The sequence below is a fragment of the Bremia lactucae genome, assembly GCF_004359215.1.
Source record: "Bremia lactucae strain SF5 chromosome Unknown BlacSF5_NotPlaced_184_SHOA01000117.1_80694bp, whole genome shotgun sequence".
Lineage (NCBI taxonomy): Eukaryota > Oomycota > Peronosporomycetes > Peronosporales > Peronosporaceae > Bremia > Bremia lactucae.
The window spans coordinates 46,176-67,036 of NW_027152197.1; the positions used below are offsets into that span (position 1 = coordinate 46,176).

General features: G+C 45.7%; 4 protein-coding genes across 4 annotated transcripts; 2 read left to right on the top strand and 2 right to left on the bottom strand.

The window, feature by feature from the left end:
• Positions 1-1,789: 1,789 nt before the first annotated feature.
• CCR75_001842 (uncharacterized protein) lies at positions 1,790-4,045 on the top strand. Its single transcript, XM_067959943.1, has 10 exons — positions 1,790-1,959; positions 2,027-2,084; positions 2,237-2,403; positions 2,462-2,556; positions 2,599-2,849; positions 2,892-3,038; positions 3,110-3,263; positions 3,335-3,390; positions 3,451-3,619; positions 3,696-4,045. Exons 1-10 carry the CDS (start codon positions 1,922-1,924, stop codon positions 3,941-3,943), a joined length of 1,383 nt encoding a protein of 460 aa, XP_067815489.1. The 5' UTR covers positions 1,790-1,921; the 3' UTR covers positions 3,944-4,045.
• A 6,387-nt stretch (positions 4,046-10,432) lies between these two features.
• On the bottom strand, positions 10,433-11,729 carry CCR75_001841 (uncharacterized protein; the record flags this gene model as incomplete). Its single annotated transcript, XM_067959942.1, has 2 exons — positions 10,433-10,474; positions 10,536-11,729. 2 exons carry the CDS (start codon positions 11,727-11,729, stop codon positions 10,433-10,435), a joined length of 1,236 nt encoding a protein of 411 aa, XP_067815488.1.
• Positions 11,730-12,007: 278 nt separating this feature from the next.
• CCR75_006562 (uncharacterized protein) lies at positions 12,008-18,070 on the bottom strand (the record flags this gene model as incomplete). Its single annotated transcript, XM_067964631.1, has 1 exon — positions 12,008-18,070. One exon carries the CDS (start codon positions 18,068-18,070, stop codon positions 12,008-12,010), a length of 6,063 nt encoding a protein of 2,020 aa, XP_067817275.1.
• Positions 18,071-18,959: 889 nt separating this feature from the next.
• Positions 18,960-20,362, top strand: CCR75_006561 (uncharacterized protein; the record flags this gene model as incomplete). The annotated part of the gene is made up of 4 exons (XM_067964630.1): positions 18,960-19,367; positions 19,439-19,675; positions 19,751-19,885; positions 19,953-20,362. 4 exons carry the CDS (start codon positions 18,960-18,962, stop codon positions 20,187-20,189), a joined length of 1,017 nt encoding a protein of 338 aa, XP_067817278.1. The 3' UTR covers positions 20,190-20,362.
• Positions 20,363-20,861: the final 499 nt, after the last annotated feature.

Below are 20,861 nucleotides of genomic sequence, written 5' to 3' on the forward strand. Positions count from 1 at the left end.
CACCTTTCTAAAAGGGCCTGTCGCGATGGGATGTGCCGCAATCCGTTCCTTAATGTGTTCCGGTATTGGATTTACACTAATGGACAGCCGACAGCGAGCGATCTCCTGCACATACTCGTGCAGGGATCGCTTCGCCTGTCGCGCTCCAAAGAAGCGCGCCCAAAACAACACTTCGTTTTTCGGCGGCTGATACTTGGCGCGAATCTTTGTCTTAAAGATCGCACATGATTGGAACGCCTTTCAGTCCGCCATAAGCGCCGAGGAAGTCCACTCTGAGGCCTTACCAAGCAAATGCGACATGGCGTACGACACCATCCGGCTGTCGTCCTCGATGAGCTGTACCACACCGCATCGCTCCACGGCAAATAGCCAGGGTTTGCCTCCTGTTTCCCCCATTTCATCAATATGTTAGTCGTGAGTTGCTGCGCTGCCAACTCCGGGAAAGGTAAAAAGGCCATCGCATGGCGCAGGGCATCTGTATGATCCGTCAACCATGGTATGTATACATCCACATGTCGTGTCCGGGTTCCGTCTTCGTTCCGGCGAAGCGAATGCCATACGTCCGTTTCCACTCCACGAATTCAGCCGTTAGTCTATGTGCAATACGATGCATTCACATTGAAAGGGGTGACGGCTAGCGCCATCCACGATCCGAGGTATACTCTCGCAATGTAGGGGTGCACATCTACATATTTGATTGGTTAAACGGTTTATATATAATTCGATTAAATCTTAAATCAGTCTTAAAATTACATCCTAATTAACAAGTGCCCACGTTAAGCCCGATTACCACTTCCGTAACGACACTTGTCCTAAGGTAATTAGTTCGTTGGGTGAGGTCGCTTAAGCGCCCACCAATTACCTCACTGCACATGAGAGAAGACGGTCAGTTCTCTTCCTCACTGTACTTGAAGTGTGTGCTTAAGTAGAGCGTGGCTACTATAGAAGCATCCGCCTACATTTGGTAGCACTTGTAGTCCCTCCCACGACCCGTCTCTCTGAAGGTGTCAGTAAGGATGAGCCTCAATATCGATTGTGCTCATTTTCCACACCTCTCCGATCATCATCAGGAGGTGGCAGAGCACTTGGCACAGGGACTTGGTGAGCAAGCCCTGGCCAGGCTCTTGGGCAATTCTTCTGAGCAACATGTTGCTCAGTTGGAGAAGTTTGGGAGATGTGTGCTCGGACAGCGAAGGGTCGTGTCCGAGGCACACAGCCAAGCTGCGGCGGAGTCCGTCACTAAGACGCAGGATGAGCTTAGGCGTGAGCAGGTTGGGATGAGGCTTTCAACAGGACTGTTGAGATGCTTTCCGCCCGGCCGCATCAGCCCAGGCCCATTCGGATGAACCCGTTCAAGTTCGATGGAACTGCAGCGCACACGATTGTACAACCTTATTGATCTTAGTGATCTTTTCGGTCAGCATCGGCATCGGCCGGATCATAATAATCCCATCCACGCTGCTGTGTACGATGGAATTCTTGCAACACCCTCCATGGATTCACTGTCTATCCCGGATCGCCTATGTGTATCATATACACAAGGGTGGGTCACTATGTGCACCACACCCAAGTGGCAGGTCTAAGTACTTCATATGAAGTAATTGATCAGCCCGCTTGAAGTACACAAAGTGCACTTAATGGGTTTGTGTGACATAGGGCAACTTAGCCCGTTATTGCTTGGACGAGCGAAAAGATTTTTTTGACATCAAGAGAAAGGTAAAGCTTGATTTGCTATAATTGGCCTGCAAAAGAGAGTCATAAAAGGCGCAAGTAAGTTAAATAAGGCGTACCGACTGCCGATAATAATTACCGGTTTTGCCACCGAGTATTGGATTGGTCAACTGATACTAGCAAGGAACAGAGGAATGTATCCATTTGTGTACCTCCCTTCTTCACTTTACTCTTGAAGCGCGTGGTCACTATGGCGGACAGTCCCGACGCACAAGACGCGCTGGCCTCGTACGTGCTTGATGCTGACGCTTCTCCATCCTTCGTATATATCATGAATCTTCTCTATGTATTGAAGATTTATGAACATCACGGGCGCTGAATCTGACAGCGCGGTGCAGTTTCTTGAAGTCGGTGTAATTTTCTGTCCATACTGTTGGCGCTGTTGTAACACTAGAATCTTGTTTTTCATATCGCAACGATAGCTTACCAATTGGAGTTTGCATGAAGCGGTGCGTCATCTTCCATCATCTGCGCCATCATGGAGTGTTCTAATAAAGTTCTACAGATTAATTTATTCATGGAGAGCGGACGACCGAGCCATCGCGCTGCTTTTGCAGGGTCGCCTCGATCTGCCGCACGTTCCACCAACGCTAGCTCTCAGCCGGTGCCAGCTGCGTCAATGGACATTGACGCAGCTACTGCTGCTGCCATTGCCTCTGCTTATGGAGAAGAGTGCGTTTTCTGTGCTGCAAGCAGTAATCGATACCTCACGGAATTGTGTATTTTACAGAGAAGATCTCGTGCGAGCGCCGGATCCTTCTAAGCGCCAACGACTTGTAGAATCAGAGATGGATCTCTGTACGTTCGTAGGAGCCGGAGTTGCCGGTATATAATACTTAGTGAAGTTTTTTTATTTCTCACTTGTAGCGCGACCTTTACGTCACTTGCGAGACCAAAGTCGAGACTTTGCGGCTGAAAGCATCGCAGCTATGACGGCCGGCAGCATTTCAACGGCGTTTGGGCAGCTTAATGCCGTGGACACCCCAAGCCATGCCTACGGTGCTGACGGAGCTAGCATCGAGCGCACGCGTGATTTGAGCACATTATTTCATCCGCCTACAAGCATCATCTATCAAGGGACTTACGCAGATGTGCGCTGCGTGTTTGGCACGTTTACTGTGATTTACTAGCATTAAATAACTTCCGGTACTTTAATGTAGGCTCGTACACACGCCAAGAACGAGGGAAAGTGGCTATTAGTAAATATTCAGGACGAAATTGTATTTGCGAGTCACATGCTGAACCGTGACACGTGGAGTGACGATGTCGTGCAAAATCTAGTGGCAAGCGGCTTTGTGTTCTGGCAAGTATGTCACTAGCCTTAGGCTTGTAATTTTTGTGCTTTACAGCTTAATGATTATGGCACATTGTTAATCAGAATTATTCGGGGTCGGAGCATGGCAAAAAGTTTTGCAGTCTATACCAGATAGACCACAATTCGCTTCCAGTTGTGATAATAATTGACCCACGAACAGGAGAAATCCGGCAGCACTGGACAGGCTTTCATGAACCGCAGGATATGACTGAAAAATGTACGGCAAAAAATTTGACTAGCTTGAAATGCTGCTTAAAAGACTTCGTCAATAACTTGTTCTCGAGACAGTGTCTGATTTTTGCTGCATGCGTGCTGTGGATACACCGATGACTGAGCAAAAGAAGGTATAGGCTTGTAAATCGTTTATCGGTCGAACTCATTAGCATTATTTATGATCTGGGAAGGAGGTTGAGCCCGATATATTGGATATGACTGAAGCTGACCAGCTAGCTGCGGCTATTGCTGCTTCGATGCAGGGCAACGATGTTGATGAAACGTCAAAGCAAGATGAGGATGCAATGAAACAGGAAGAGAAGGCCCAGCCATTTGTAACGCTTGCTCCAGAGCCTGATGGTATTGTACATTTATTTTTGATTTTTTTGCTTGATGCATTCAATGTTTGACGTATGATGCTACTGCTGTACCACAGCAAGCGCCCCTGACGTTACGCGGGTTCAGATTAGGGTGCCCGATGGGTCTCGCCTCACGAGGCGCTTTCACAAGACTGACTCTATTGCAATGGTCTGGACATTTGTGATGGAACAGGTTCCCGAAGCTCGAGCACGCACATTCGAGCTGCGTACTGCATTTCCACCAAGCGCGGTGGCTTATAGTGATACCTTATCTATTGAAGAAGGGAAACTCGAAAATGCGTCACTCATGGTCAAGTGGCTGTGATTTTGGCTGCAGCGGTCCCACAATGTATGTGTAGCGAATAAGGCATTCGAGGCAAGGCATCTTTAACCATGACTAAATGCAAAGCGCTTTCACCGTAATATACTTTTGCAACGTTTAATAATCTGATACTTGTTATGACTTTTATAAGCTAATGTTGACTTTTCAGAACTATTGACTGTGTTTGTAGGATATATTAAATTTCATAGGCTACCAATTGGTAAATGTAACATCTTACTTATTGTGCATACATCCTGAGCTGAGTGTATTATGCGTTTTGACACTGCATGTGTTTTTCAGCGTGTGCTTTCAAATAAGAAGGGCATACTATAACTAGACAATGTTGTATATACCTCATTTCACGCCATCGACCAAATTGTATCACTGATGGTATGGGCGGAGCCGACCAACCTAAAACGTAGGATGCGTTCGCATCTTACGTGGCAATTCTATTGTGTACACATTGCCTCTGCGATGCAGTACACGTAAAGGCCCAATGAATTTGTTTGTAGTTTATTGCTGCCCACATTAGAGACTACACGCTTAGGTAAGTTTACCGTAGAGAGTAGTACAGGTCATTCATTTTAAATGAAAGAACATTTGCTCTTCCATGTTTGTCTGCGTTCCGTTTCAGACGGTCCACTGCTTTAGCAATGGAATCCTGTACGAAACGGATTACTGATTCTCGAGCCAGCAGAAATTCCCTGCTGACTCATTTGTTTTGTCTTTCCAGTGCGCTTTGTGCGCACTGCCATGAAATCTTTCTCATCTTCGATGTCGATTGCTTCGACATCGATATCATTCGCGTCGTTGTTAACTTCGATTGGTGAAGAGCATGAGCCAGAAATGGTTTCGCTCGTGCGAGTTCACCCCCCCCCCAACTTAGAGGATCCCTTTAATTGGGTGGGTATGCGAGGATGGCGTAAGCCATTCACAAAGAACGGTGTATGCGTTGTAGACGCATGCACCGAATTATTGATGGCGAATTCGACCATCGGTAAAAACTCGTTCCAATTCGTATACGATTGGACGTAACCTCGAAGTATCTCTACGAGGATGCGATTTGCGCGTTCCGTCAGACCATCTGTCTTTGAATGATCAAAAGTTGACATAGTCAGCCGTGTTCCGAGAGATCGGAACGCGGATTGCCAAAACTCCGCCGTGAATTGTGAATATATACCCGAGACCATTTCACCGGGTGAACCGTGGAGTTTGAATACCGTGTCGATAAAGACACGGGCACAGCCCGGAGCCGTGATCGACTCTGGTACTGCAGCAAGATGTACCATCTTGCTGAATCTGTCTACCAAAACAAGGATTACATTGGCTTTGTGATCGTCTTCTGGAAATCCGAAGACGAAGTCGATAGATACGGACTGCCAACACTTTGCCGGAAGTGGCAGACGTTGGAGAGGTGCACGGGATGAAGGACTAGGCTTCACCCGTTGACATACCTCGCAAGCACAGGTGCTTGCGCACGAACTGATACTGGCGTGGCCAGTAAAAGTCGCGACTTACTGAGAAATATGTTTTCGCACGTCCACGATGCTCACTTGTTCTTGCATCGTGACACTCATATATGATGCGCATGCGCAAATTATTGTGAGTTGTGACGACGACACGTGGAGTGTCGCCGGCAACGGCTGTGTAGTATAGTAAGCCGTTGCGGGTTGTGTATCGATCGGATGACGACCGATATAAAGCCGGTAACTCTTTAAAATATTTTTTGGATGGATTCATCAGATGATCCATTAAACGCAGAAGGTCTTTATCTTCCGTGTAGGCGTTATTTATGTCATCAAACAAGGTTGATGACGGAAAACTTGAAAGGAGTGTTGCAACAGTGGAATTATTTTCACTGTTGGAATGCGCAGCCGGCTCGAAATCGGGTCGGCGTGATAACGCATCAGCGACGACATTAAGTCGTCCTGGTTTATATTCCACGGGGAAATTATACTCCGCGAAGAAGGATAGCCACCTCGCCATTCATTGCGAGATGTGTAAGCTTTTTACGGCCGTGCGTAATGACGCATGGTCCGTATATACGAACGGTCCATCTCCGAGGAGAAAGACCCTAAACTTAGCTAGTGTATATTTCATGGCGAGGAGTTCCTTGTCATGCACTGGGTAATTGCTTTCAGCTGGTTGCAGCTGACACGATTAGTAACAGATGACGCGGTCCACGCCGTCTGTATCGTATTGCATTAACGCACAGCCGATTGCGAAAACACTGGCGTCACAGACCACATGTAATAGTCTGTCTTGATTTGCAATCTCTCATCTTGGAAATTGCGTCAAGCTTTGCTTGATACTTTCAAAGGAACCCTGACAATCAGTGTTCCATAACCATTTCATGTTTTTTTTAAGAGACGAGAGATATGAACTGTTATTTCGGCATAATTGCGTGAGTACTTGTGCAAGTACGCCGCTAGCCAAGGAGCTTTCCAAGTCCCTTGGCAACAACTGGAACTGGCCAGTCGGTGATTGCCTTGATCTTTTCGGGTGCAGGGCGCACGCCGTGTTTACCGACGATGCATCCAGAACTGGTATTTCGCTTGCAGTGAATATACACTTCTTGAGATTTGCGTACAACTTATGCTTTCGCATAAGTGTAAGAACCTGACGAACGTGAGTTTTATGAACTTCCACGTCCGTCTTTCCGTCCATAGCCCGGCAATGGACGAATACATCGTCAAAATAACTCTGTGCGAATTCCCGCACCGGTCTCAACAGATTCTTTACTCATCTGTTGAATGTTGAGGGAGCGTTACTAAGCCCCTGTGGCATTACTAGCCATTCCCAGAGCATCCCACTGGGAGTGCTCACTACTGTGTAGGGAAGTCCCGTTCACGCATAAGGATCTGATAAAATCCATCCATCAGATCTATAGACGAAAAGATGGTACTCTTAGACATACCGTCTATGATTACGTCTTTTCTCGGTATCGGCGTTTGAGCCGGTATCGTTGCAGCATTCAGTTTATTGAATGCGTGCACTATCCGCCACCCTCCTGTGGCCTTTCGCACACAGAAGGTCGGAGAGCTATGTGGGGAAGTTGATTCCCTCACATGGCCCGCTTTTACCCGATCGGCAAAGAATTTGTCGATCGCAAGTACTTGTTCACGAGGCAGTGGCCACTGCTTCATGACACAGTACTTCGAGCCCGGTTTGAGCTCGATCTCATGTCGAGTGCCTTTATCCTTAGGTAACTCGCATGGAACTGCTTCAGGGAATACATCCCTGAATTCTATTAAATCCTCGTATAGAGGATTTCCCTTGAGTGACTCCCAAGATTGAGTACTGTATCTCTCAATCCGAGTCTTCTCATCGAGGACATTTTCGTCCATTGATGAGCTGCTGAGAACCCGTTCGTTCTCTGCAAAAATTACCGCTGACCGAATGTCGGTTACGTAATCGTCCTTCTGTGAAGACTACGTAGATCTGCTTGATTCTGCCATTGTGCAGATCTCTCAAGAACCGTTTAGGTTCTAGGGTAAATATTTGAGTTATATCCGAAGGTAACTTCGGAGGCACATACATATCAAGAGTGTAAGCGCCTACTCTTGATCCGTCATTAACCAAGACATTCAATGTCTCGTTTTCTTCCTGGAATTTATCCACAGGCTGCCGAGGAATTAATTCCTTGGGATGCTGAATTCAGCATTAACTATTTGAGGGTTTTCTTCTCAACTACGCGAAGATTATTCCCTTAACATCTTCCGAATATGATTGCGCTATCACAGTCGGGTCCTCTACGGTCGACTCTCAACTACGGTCTAGGATCATCGTGTTGTCTTTTTTGGACAACCGGTACCTTCCTTGAATGTAGCCCGCTAGACGTACATTCATGTCTCAATTCATTCGACTTATTCGGGTGGTGGACCTTCAGCACTGCCTGTGCATTCGCACAGCCGCCGGCAGCTGACTCCACACTGTGATTAGTAATCACACTGTGATCTTGTGCAGTCGTACTAACGACCATTTCACAAGTGAGGCCATCGCATTCAGCCGTAGTGATCCACACGCTTGTGGACGCGCCAACACGTTCATCAGAAGGCCATCTGATGAACAAGTGGCAGGCATCTTTACGGATCGAGACTGCCAGTTGATTATTGGCTCATACTTTCTGAGCCAAGGTAAACCTAGGATGACATCAAGTCTGTCATCCAAATCCAGTACGATGAAAACATCATCAAGCTGTTAATCTTAACGGTAGTGAAATCTCACTACGGGTTTCATCACTATTATCGACGCGCCTGTCGTTGGAGGGATGTCGCGCTCAAGATATTTGAGCTTACGACCCTCTAGCGACTGGAGACGAATAAAGTATTCGACGCTCCACAGTCCACTAGGGCCCTAAGTGACAAATCATTTGTCACTTTCTACTTCAAGGTGATGAGGTATACCTCAGCACCAGGTGCAGAGACAAATAATGATTATGTGTCTGGAGCAACTTATGTCAAGAGATTTGCAAATTCTCTTGAGGTTGCTGAATCAGTAGGGCGATGCGCTCTTACTGACCCAACCGTTTTTTTGTGGTCCGCCTCGCTGTTGCGATTTCGCAACGACGCCGGACCCGCGACCGTTACCCTTTTAAAATTCAGTCCATAAGCGGTACTGGGCGTGGGGCACTTTCTATCATGACCGCAGTGACCTAACTTTTGACATTGATTGCATCTCTGCAATCGCTTACTGTTCGAAAGCGAGGTCCATAGGTTCTGGACCTCCAAGCTCTTGTCGTCACGGAGGACGATACGATGACAAACTAGTTTGAGCCTGTCTCAAGCTAATGTCCTCCTGTTCCGCATACACCTTGCTAATAAACTTGCATCAAAATCTTAAAAATGGATAATGCTTCTTCAAGCGTATCCAGTTTCAGCGGAACAAATGGGTCTTCACGGGACCATCCGTAAGACCTTCCATGATTACCTTAATCAACGTGTGTTCATAAATTGGATTGTTCATGGTACAATTCGTTAATAGTCGTACACGCTGGGCGTAAGCTTGAACATTACGCTTGCCTTGCTTAAATTTCAGAAGCTCTGATCGAGCTTTTAACTCAGCCCTGGGCAGCTTAAACTTCTGTTGGAGCCAGGATTGAAAATCCTCTAGCTAGCCAAATATGTACGGGTCACCAACTTGAGGCATATGCCCAAGTTTTGGCACGACCTGCCAGGTTTGACTGAGCAAATGCAACTTGCATTTGCTCGTCGACGATGTGACGAGCCCTTATGGCATCTTCCAACACGACAAACCATCGTGAGAGGGAGTCTTCTACGACCCCCTATACTTAGATATGTCAATCTTTAAGGTTTTGGGACGACGCGTGTGCGTCATCCCAGATACAGGGGTCTGTACCTCTTGCAACCTCAACAGTCCTGCCTGTTGAGAGCCTTACTGATCGAGCAAGGCTACCTTCTCCTTCGCCTCGTCAAGCTCATGTTATATGAACTTGGCGATGGCTGAATGGAGGGCAAATCTGTCCAAACCGGACAGCATGGCCAAGATGGCATCATTTTCTACGGTCGAAATCGTTCGTTCGACCGCACTCCTTTCTATGTCACTTAGAATAAGTATTTATCACGCTAAACGTGATGCGTATTTCCATTATTATTTAACATGGACATGTTAGATGATAGAACTGTGGTCCTTGGACGGACTACAAAGTGCTACCATGTGTAACGGGGCACTGCCGACTTGTACTGCTTCTGTGCGAGACGTCACTTCACGTACACTAGTACGTGCAGAAGAAGACTTTCTTTGAGATTCTTGCTGCAAAGAGGGCTAAAAGTAAACTGTATTTCATGTAATTAAGTTGTTCTTCTGTTTCTATCTATTTAATACTAACTTCATTATAAACTAATACAGAACATGTAATATATCTTATTTGTCTCTCTCTTTGGGCGCGTCCAGTGCTGACTGGACCGCGGAGCAAGTAGATGTAATGGCCTACATCGATTTATGGATAAGCTTTCCAAAAATTCCTATGTAAAGTAATATTTTCCAAATAATATCTACTTTTTTAGATAATATATTAATTAACAACCTGGTCTATGAGAGGAAAAGTACAAATATTATCTTTATTAACTTTGACTTGTTCCAATATTACCATATCCGCCAATCGTTATAAGACAAGATTGTGCGGGCCATACATAGATAGTTATTAATATAATAAAGTCAGTGGTAGATAAAAGATCGTTACGTAGGAACTTGATATATTATCACAGTTTTACGTTTTCTCTATAATAAAGCCTTAGAATTTACTCTGCGTAAGCTAAGATTTCTTAGCTACTGAGAGCCTTCCTCTGCACGTCGTGCAGAGAGAAGTACTTTTGCAATTTTACAATGTTAATCAGATGGGCAATGCTGTTGGCAATGTGGCCCAAGACGGCAACGGCACTTCAAATGACCAACTGGGGGTTTCATATCGATAGGAATGCAACCACATAATTACATCCTTGTTTTCAACCTCGAAAATTCCTTGGATTTTAGCTATGCAGACTTCGCACACTCGAGTACATCGAAGTTTATCATCTTCATGATGAAATTTTTGGTAATATGAAATTGGAACAGCATCAAAGAGGACATTCTGTACTTGCCTAATTGCAAGCCTCATCCCTTTGTCTTCATTCGGAATTCCGTACAGCGGATCGTTTACGATTGAAAAGCCCACGTGTTGTAAATGCACTCGAAGTTGATGCGTCCGACCCGTTAAAAGGAGGCATTCAACGATACTTTCGCCACCCACGGAGTCTCCACGACGACGCATTAGCGTTACACAAGGCTTGGCGTCTTCTGACTCACTCACACATCTTTTATGTCCTTGGCGTGGTGACATCAAACCGATTGGGGCTTCCACGCGCCAGTATTCTTCACGTAAACTATCAATCGTTACAAATGCTGAGCAGAACTTAGCAATGCCTGCAGAACCCATTGCCGTGACGGGAAAGTCGCCTTGAACTCGCGCTACGTAGTATTTCTGCACCAAACGCATGCCAGTTCCTTGGTTGATAGAAGGATTTGTTAGCTCAGCCGTAAGACTGCGTGCCTTTTCCGCCGATTTGGCGAGTATCAGCAGTCCTGACGTCAATCGATCCAATCGATGCACTGGATAGAGCTTTTGTGTTAAACTTTCCTTCTCTGCGGCAATCCCTTGTCTGTCATGATGCAGTATATGCGTCAGCGAATTAAATTGAAAGCTGCCGGTTGGATGCACGGGAACGCCCGAGGGTTTATTTACCACCATCAAGTCGTCTGTCTCCAAATGGATCCACGTCGTGGATAGCGACGCCAATGTCGATAACTCCATGGCAGTCTTGATCGGGAAATGAATTGCAGGCTCATGTCGATGCACGACGTGCTCAAAGAAACTTCCACGTTTCAGAATCGTGTCCAGCTTCGCCTCTTGTCCATTCACCCGAATGAGCCCCAGCTGAGCTGCTCGCGCGCAGTATTCTGACGAGAGGGTGGAAAACTCACTGGCAAAGAGATCACGCAAACTACGATCCGTCCACCGGTCTTTTGCAAAGAGCGCAAAGCGATGGACGTACGGTTCAATTCTCCGCACGACGCACGAGTGTCCAGCCACTCGATTGTCACAATTAGTCGACATGCACGGCTCAAAGTGGACAGCAGCGGAAGGCGGGACAATTCGTTGACGGTGATTTCTACTCTTCCGCCTGGAAGATGCTAAGCCCTCCAGTATTTGCAAAGACTTGCGCTCCGCTAACCATCGAGCCTTTTCCTGCTTACGGTGCTGCTTCTTGCTCTGCGGAAGAATGTCCTCCATTGTGGAATATGGAGTCGATACACAATAATTGAATACATTTTGGGCAACTCCGAGCGGCTTCGATACTTTTAAGAAATTTCGTGTCGATAAATGGGTTGCTTGTGGCTGCTCCCATTATTGGAGCGTGTGTATTTTACAGTAATTACCTAATTCTAATTTGCACACAAAAAGTGGCTAAGACATGCCACCTCGCAGTGAACCGGGCATGACCGTTTTAGTCGCTTTCTGCGCTTTTAAATAGTCAGCCGACGATAGCTAAACTATCATACTTTACAACCTCAACGTCGTATATTTTGCACATGTTTCTGAATCTCCACCGCTGACGCCTCGGAGATCCATGGCAACATCCTTCTCCAATGCATTTCGTTAAATTTATGCACTGGCACTTGTGTTACTGAAAAGTTTTTAAAGCGAAAACTTAAATTCAGTGCACTGTCAAGTGACAAAGCTGGAATAGAGCGAAAGAACTCGAGTCGGGATGCGAAATTCTCGTCTAGCGCTCTTGGAACCTGATCACTTAAGGGACCAAGACATAAAGAAGGAAATTCGTACCCTTCGACGAGATCCTCGTGTGCAATTTGGTGAAGTTGCGAGCATAGAGTATCGATGCAATCTTGCACAATAATTGTCACGTTTGGAAACGGTAGAATTCGCTGAATCTCGGATTTTTCACCAGTGTGAACAACAGCTACAATGACTTTCTTGTGCATGGCCAAAGTCAATCTAAACAACAAGCCGCTTTTTTCATTTTGGTTTGGAGGTGTATTCTTCAGCGCGTGTACTTGTTGGCTTGTTAAGAAAAGAACGGCGGTGCGCACACTAAGTAAAACATCGACATGGAGCGAATCTGTAATTGTTACGCCACAGTCGGCGCTCTTGGACGATAAAAGGATTGCATATATTTTGGAGCTGGCAAAGGTCGAGCTTACGAGAATGTTCCACTTCATTGACTGGGATAACCTTTGCGAGTGATGACAAGTTAGATCGACAGTAGACGTCACGGACCGTTTCGCAGGAACAAGAGACCTTTTACACGTCAACGTTCCATTCGAATAATGAGAATACGCAGCACTTTCTCCGTCATGAGCCATTCCCTCTTTCGTCAAATGGAATGAATCAATTGCTCTCACATCTCGTGCATTTGCCAACTGGTCATCTTTCGACAATAAAATGTTGTTGCAAACTAGTGACGTCTGTGATTTTGTTTGTTTCAAGTTTTCTTGCCGATTTTCCTCCAATGTGTTGAAAGTTTCAATGCCATTTGTTTCCATCTCGGTATGCAAAGTGTCATTAAACAACCTCTTGGTCTGATTCAACGGACAAATGGTAGGCGAATCGAGTTGAATCGTATCAGCTGGCAAGCAATTCCGTTGGTCACAAGCCGCTTGGAATTCCTCCACAACTGCTACAGCAGTTGTTGGCGTCGTCGTAGTCTTCGTTTTGGTATGCATTTTATCAAGACAAGCACGGATAATTCCATTTGATCGAAGTGCTCCCCAGTGCCTACCTAGTGGTAGTGGAGAAGTCTGTGATGCACAAAGTGATTGCGCATAAATAGCCCGCATATTGGGACTTGATTTCAATTTCTTCTTTGACGTGAGATCCCCAACGTCTTCATAAGATTTGACCGACTGTGAATACAGAAGCTGCGACGAATCGTTAATAAATGAATTGTCCGCCGCCTCTTGATCGTCTTCTCCATACTCATTATCATCGTCGTCATCATCATCATCTCCCCCTTGCACTTCAGCTGTTTCTTCAATATACGCAGCTGCTAAAGCTCGTGAAGTCTCTCGCTGCTTCTTCTTTCTCTTGAGACGCTTTTGCAATGTTCTTGACGCTTCTGGCTGTGAACACAAGTGGGAGGGAGAGTACTCATACTTGCGTTTAAGTCGCCGAAACTTTTTACGTTTCTTTTCGACCTCCGCAGAGGAAGGCGATGCTAATAAGTGACTAGGAGATGCAATATTTGCAGGTTTTGAAAGTGATGGATGGGATAGGGAAACCGTTGCTTTCTCAGGTAACGTTGACAAATCCGAAGCGCATACTGGAGCAGAAGATTTGCGGTGTAATGAGCAGTAAGCTAGAAATAAAGTATAACATTCCTTGTCGTCACTGCCTGAAACATCGACTTGATCCATGCGATAGCCAGCGAATGCGGCACAACTGACATGAAAGGCAGTCAAACATTGCTTGTGTGCGCATTGAATCTTTCCATTACCAATCTGCGAATGGCATATTGAACAATCGAGATTCTTGCGGTCTGGATCAAGTCGAGTTAATTCAGAAAGCATAAGAGAATCATCCACTCCCTGCTCGACTTGTAACTCTGGAATCCATATATAGCATTGAACGTGAACCCAGTGGTGGCATCCCGTCCGCTTGTACGCACCCCCGCGGTGTGGACAGAGCTGACATCGTGGTGGATTAGCAGCGACATCGTTGCCAGTCTTTAGAGCCACCGAGCAGACGGCACAGAACCACTCGGCATCGGGTACAGAGAGAATACCATAGCAGAATTGATGAACTCCCACGTTACATCCATCGCAAAAGAGTATTAGATCATCATCATATGATTCACGCTCAAGACACACAGCACAGCAGCCATCGTCCTTATGCTCGAAATCAACTTCCTTCTGATTTGTATGCGTAGCACCATGAATATACTCGGCTAAATACCTTTTTGACGGGGGCGTGAATTCCATTGGATTAATAGCTAGCATATCTTCAGCGTCAGAGTCTGCTCGTGTTTTGGAATTAATATTGCTTGCTTGAAGAAAACTACTTTCATTCGCAACCACAGAACTTAAATCATCGTCAACTCGTTCATGAGCTTTGTCTTCTTGAATGCCAGCTCCCACAAACTTTTTATCAGGAGAAGCTGCACGTAGCGAGACATTTAATAAATTAGATGCCATTACAGGACCATTCGACAATGATGGAAGTAATTCAAAGGATTGTAATTCGTTTTCGGTCTGTTCTTCATAATATGGCATTTCATTGGCAGCACTAACACTTTTTTGTGCACACGACACAGGTGGTAACTCTGAAAAATTCTCCTTTGTGGCTCGAGGCGTTTCGTGCTTTTTAGAACGTAGTACTTGAGCTTCTCTAGCTGGCTCTGTTGGCAAAAGCTCCATTGTTTGCGTAAAAGTCAGTGGATTGGCATCAATAGCGTTTTCATCAAATACCAGTTGTCGCGTTCGACAGGTTTGCGAAGCCGTCTCAGCTCTGTTTGAGAAATTGTGATGACTGACATTTTTAAAGGAGAGCGTCGAATCTCGAGTTGGCTTTTTCGCGCCTCTAGAAACATTAGAGTCAGGCCACTTGCTGCCAGAGGCAGTTGTTTTCGCCTCAGTCATATCGTCCTCGCTGGTCGGAACCAACAAGGATGTTGCTTTACAAGCATCTATCTTCTGCTTTTCTCCTGTAAGGGTCATTGAAGCAGTATTTTCACAGCAACCATTGCAATTTATAACGTCCTCAGTAGTAGTAGAGATATTACGGGTTATCAAGTCGGCATATTGCGGGCTAAAGTGCGTGTCAAAGGAAGAGATCGATTCTCCAATTGTATCGTATACGTTGTCCCATGTGCTTGCAAAATCGGGCTCATCGGGCGTTTTACATTGTTGCGAAGCAGAGGTCATCTCACCTTTCAGTTTCGAGTCGATTATACTCAATCTAGTGCTGTGAAACTTGGTTGTTCGAGACCTTAAAAATGCTGCATGACACTCATTTCCATGTTCCACAGAATTTGCACGATTGTTCGAGCTCGCCACCTCAGCTTCTTCTTCCTTATCAGCATTCATACTGTCATCATCATCAGATTCATCTTCCAAATTCTCGTCGACACCGTGAATGTCGCGAACTAGACGTAGCAAAATAAGCGACCGAACAGAATAACTCACTTGAGTGCTATCATTGTTTCGCACCAACGTACGCGATTGGCGCCGTAGTAGATGTGCCCGATCAGCAACAATTGGCACCAGCTTATTTCTACAGCTATTCGCGAAATTTGCCGGAAAAAACTTCAACAGCGCCACAGCTCGTTCAGCATCACTGAGCTGCCACGTATTAGGGTCAAGAATTGTCGACGACATCTTCCCACCAACTTGAGAAGCATGGAAAGTTGGTATTTTCATCTCCAGCTCTCGTAATTGCGGGTAAATGCCGGTTGGAAGCATACGCGGACACTTTGCGAAGATAAATCTACTTTTATAAGTTGTTAGCGCGCGACTAACAGTCTTCGCCGCTGATGTACTACGCATCAACTTCTTTTGCTCGTCTCCTTCGGTCACGAGGATAATTACATTGCCAACGCGTTTTCGTCCAGTTCTACCCAGTCGTTGAATCATCCGAACAGGCGACGTAAGTGCATCAAAAGAGACAATAAGATCAACTTCTCCAATATCCAGGCCTTCCTCGGCAATGCATGTGGCTACAAGGACATTAAAGTCGCCTTTTCGAAACCTACGCACAATTTCTTGCTGTACTTTTTGAGACTGCCCCTTGTTTTCTTTTGCTTTGCCGGACGCACCCTGTCCAATGAAAGGCTGCGCGTTAACAATAGGTGCAAGTGGACGCAGTAGCGCTACAATTTCCGATACGCTTGCACGAAACTGCGTAAAAACGATGGCTCGTGTGCTGGAAGCTCCTGCATCATGGCGCTGAAAGTGCTCTAACAGCACTTCACGAAGTTTCAATAGCTTTGGATGGCTCACAGTACTATATAAGCTATCACCGCTTAATGCTAAACTTGTTTCAAGCACTTGAAATGCCGAAGACTGTAGCATTTCTCTCTTGGACCACGACAATTTGCCATTCTTTCGTTCTTCCACCCAATTCAAGATTTGATCACGAAAGCTATTGAGTCCATGACCAGTCAATAAACTTTTGGCGTGTAGCAAACTCACGAGAAGCGCTAAGTCACTCTCTGCACTTCGCTTTGACGCGTACGTCGAGCTCTTTCGAAAATTCTCTCGAGCTTGCAGCACGTACCAGCTCGTCAATTTATCTGGATCGCTATTTCGAATAATCTGATTGCGAAGTAATCGTTGAATGATCGGCGTGAAGAGCTTGAGAAATTGCGCCTTGATTTTTAAAATTTGGTCGCCGAGACGACAAACAATTACCTCTTCTTGCCGTGCGTGCGTATATTTGCGTACATCCACGTCATCAGCTGATCGGCTTTCAATATGGGAGATGCGTAAATTCGTCACAACGTCTTGAATCACATCAAATTTCGCTCCAGGTGTGGCCGAAAGTGCCAAAATGCGATACTGTTGCGTTTTTGCTTCAATTTCGTGCACTACAGCGCAGTAGGCGTACTTTCCCGTAGCTCTATGAGCTTCGTCAACAATGATGCACACAAATGTTTCTGCCTTGCAAATACCTCGGCAAAGATCATTTTGCAAACTTTGAGGGGTGCAAAAGAACACGCGTCTGGAGTTCCACAGCACGCGACGCATTGTCGGAGGAACGTTTCCTTGCAATTCTGCAGTATCGGAAAGCGGAATTCCCATGATTTCATGACACGCTTTTATTTGCTGAGCCACAAGTGGCTTTGTCGGCGCCATAAACACTACCTTTCCAGTCGGAAACCAGCGGTAAAAATTGTACATGACAACTGCAGCCACTAGTGTTTTACCTAAGCCCGTAGGCAATGACACGAGCGTGTTGTGATACAATGCTTTTTCTGCAATGGCCAATTGATAGTCTCGAATAGAGTAATTTGTCGGGTACACGAAATGCTGTGCGGCATCAATATCAATCCCGGGCACGCCTTTTGAGCGTATAGAAATGTCGAGATATCTTGTTTTGGCCACTGCGTCTTCTCCTGTTGCACGCCGCGTTGTTTGCAAAAGCGAATTGTCTGGCTTGACCTCTTCTTTTGCTCGTTTTGAATAAAAAGACTTTATTGGCGACTTTAACGAAAAATGCGTTGTATTTGCTGTAGCGGATTTTGCTAATTGATCTCTTTGTGTCAAGGTGAATGATGTAGGCTTTGAGCATACACCATCATTCTTTATGGATTGTTGCTGTGGCGGTGAAGTCGTGGATTTGTCGAAAGTAATTCGAGTCTGTATAATCTTCTTGGCTGAGGTAGTGTCTTGATCCTCGTGCAACATGAATACTCGTGGTGCCTGGCATACTTGACATGTAGTTCTCGCCGCGTTGTTTTGCAGCGTACATGACTTGCAGCTCCACATATTCTTATTATAGCAAAAGGCTGATTGAGGAATGTTTGTCGTATCATTTAGACGGCTGCAAGATTTTACATAACGAGTCTCGAGTGCCTCAATCTCCGATAGCAATGCATCGTCCCAAATGTCCTCTTGCATTGCAACAAAGAGTGGCCAACACGCAGCAAATAAACCCTTTTCAACCAATCAAATGATCCTGTATTTCAGCGTCTTGCTTATTCATCATACGATGCTAGCAAAAAAGCCAATTTTGTTTTAAAAGTTCATTTCTGAATGCTGTGCTAATTTTTTTGTGAAGGGCTGTAACCAAGGGCAAACTTATGCAACTGATTTTGCTATAGGAAACAGGTATTCACAACTTGTGATTATTTCATCGACTCGCTCAGCATGGGCTGTTTGTCAAAAATTTGCGTGCTCGACAAAACTTGCTATGTTTACAGGGCGCCAAAGGCACAAACGACAATAATACGGTCGAGCTCAGAATTCACAGATAACCGCCAAGCAGAATAATTGAGCCGAAGAATTCACCAGGGCATGAAGTATTCTATACCAACTGAGGCATTCGCGGAATTTAAAGGTGATTTCTTTTGTGCATCTTGATTATCATTTTTTAATACTTGACTTTCAAGCACTAATTAAAGCAACTCATTGATGAAAGGAAATACTTCAGGCCTCGCAAAATGTTACTTCACACATGCTACCATACTTTTATTCGGGTTTGCAATTCGAGCATCCAAAATTTGCGGAAGGAATATTGTTGCACGTTGATTAATTTTAAGTACGTAGATCTAATGCTCATCACAGAGAAAAGAGCAACGAGGCAACAGCGTGCGTATTTGCACCGGCCGTCAATATCTTTGAAATGCTGCAATAACTGAAGCAAATTGCCATTTATAGCTCAAAGTCACAAAATAGAGAACTGAAAAGACACAATCGTTATCGCACATTAACGACTATTCGTCAGTTTTTCAGTTTCAAATTAAAGCCTAGTTTGCATTTCCGGATGTGTTTCCTCGTTGCCAGGCACATGGCTACAAGGCTATCATATCGAAGCACATGCAAATGGAACCGTACCTCCTTCCTTGGTGCTGCGGCAAACCTATCGAGGTGCGTTCAAAGCGCCACCTTCTCCACGGAAGGCACAGGGCCGGTCATTTACTCCCGCACGCAGAAAAGCGTAGCTGATTCCGAACGCGCAGAGGTTCAGCTCAGTCGCCTGGCTGTAATTGGCGGTGGCAACATCGCTGAAGCTATAGTCACGGGTGTGCTTAAAACAGAGCTCATTCCCAGCTCTAAGATCGTCGTGTCCGATCCCAACCCGACCATGCGAGACAAGTTCGCCAAGCTCAACGTGGAGACGCACGCGCGCAACAGCACGGCAGTCACAAATGCGGACGTAATATTACTGGCAGTCAAGCCACAGATGATTGACGACGTACGTCAATAGCTGACTCCTTTGATTCGCCATTGTTTCGATATTTTGATTGATGATGCGGAAAATCACAGGTGCTGCAGGCTGTGAAAGTGGCAATGGATCGAAATGCTTTGGTCATTTCTGTGATGGCAGGACCTACCATTAAGCTGCTGCAGAAGTATTTAGGGCAGGACAGTCGTATTGTCCGTGCCATGCCAAACACGCCAGCAATGATAGGTGAAGGCGCGACGGTGTGGGCGATGTCGTCAGAAGTCACAAGTGCACAGCACGAATTGACCAAGCAAATTCTTGGGTCGTTTGGCATTGAGGTCTGGTTTACATTTATCAGTTATTGTTTATGCAAATATATTAAAAAAAAACGTTTTTTTCAAATTGTATCGTAGGTGTTCATTGACGATGAAAAAGCACTCGACATGGCCACAGCGCTTTCGGGATCTGGACCAGCGTATTTCTTTCTTGTCGCTGAGGCGATGATCGACACGGGTGTCCACATGGGTTTTTCTCGTCCTGTGGCGACGGTATTAAGCTGAAAAATTGTCGCTGCATTCACACCTCATGCTTTCTTTTTTGATGAATGTTATGCAGAAATTGGTGCAACAAACAATGCTAGGATCTGCGCTTTACATGCAGTCGGAAAACGTACACCCCGTCGAGTTGCGGAATAAAATTACAAGCCCAGGCGGAACCACCGCTGCTGGCCTCTACCGCGCTGAAAAGAATGGATTTCGTGCCGTCATCGCTGACTCGATCTGGGCCGCCTATGAGCGCTGCCACGAGCTCGGCTTGCCTGAACCGGTGCAGCGCCAGCGTCCACGCTCGTAAGAATGAGACAACAGATGCTATGCATTTGGTATTTACAAATAGCATAATTTGGAGTTTACTTTTCCAAAACTAATATTGCAAACTTTAAAGCAGTTCTGCAATACTTGCTGAACATCAAGTTGTTAAGCGTTAATGTGGCCCAATTTTACGTTATGGGTAAAATACCTTTTTTTCTATTCGAAGTGGGTGTAACGGAGCACTGCCGACTTGTAATGCTTCTATACAAGGCCACTTCGCACTGCTTCAGTGCGAGTGGTGCCGCACGTCACTTTACGTACACTATTGCGTGCAGAGTTAAACTATCTTTAGAACACTTGCTTTATAAAGGGTTAAAAGATGGGGGCTGCTATATGGACACTCCCCTTCTGCTGCTTGGACACCCCTTACCCATAAATACGTATTAGCTTGGCTGACGTATACCTAATAAATTTCTGCTGCGCGCACCACACCCCCTCCCTCAATGGATATTCTGTGAATGCCGACATGGTATAAATGCTACCGCCTCACACACCACCCAAAACAACACACGAGAGAGTTAAACCATGGCTACCGCCTCACACTCCACCCAAAACAACACGACAGAGTTAAACCATGGCGTGGTCAAAAGGTGCTCTCTATATTCAACAATTTCCCTCTATACTTTTGTGGTTTCGCTTGCATATATTTCCCAGC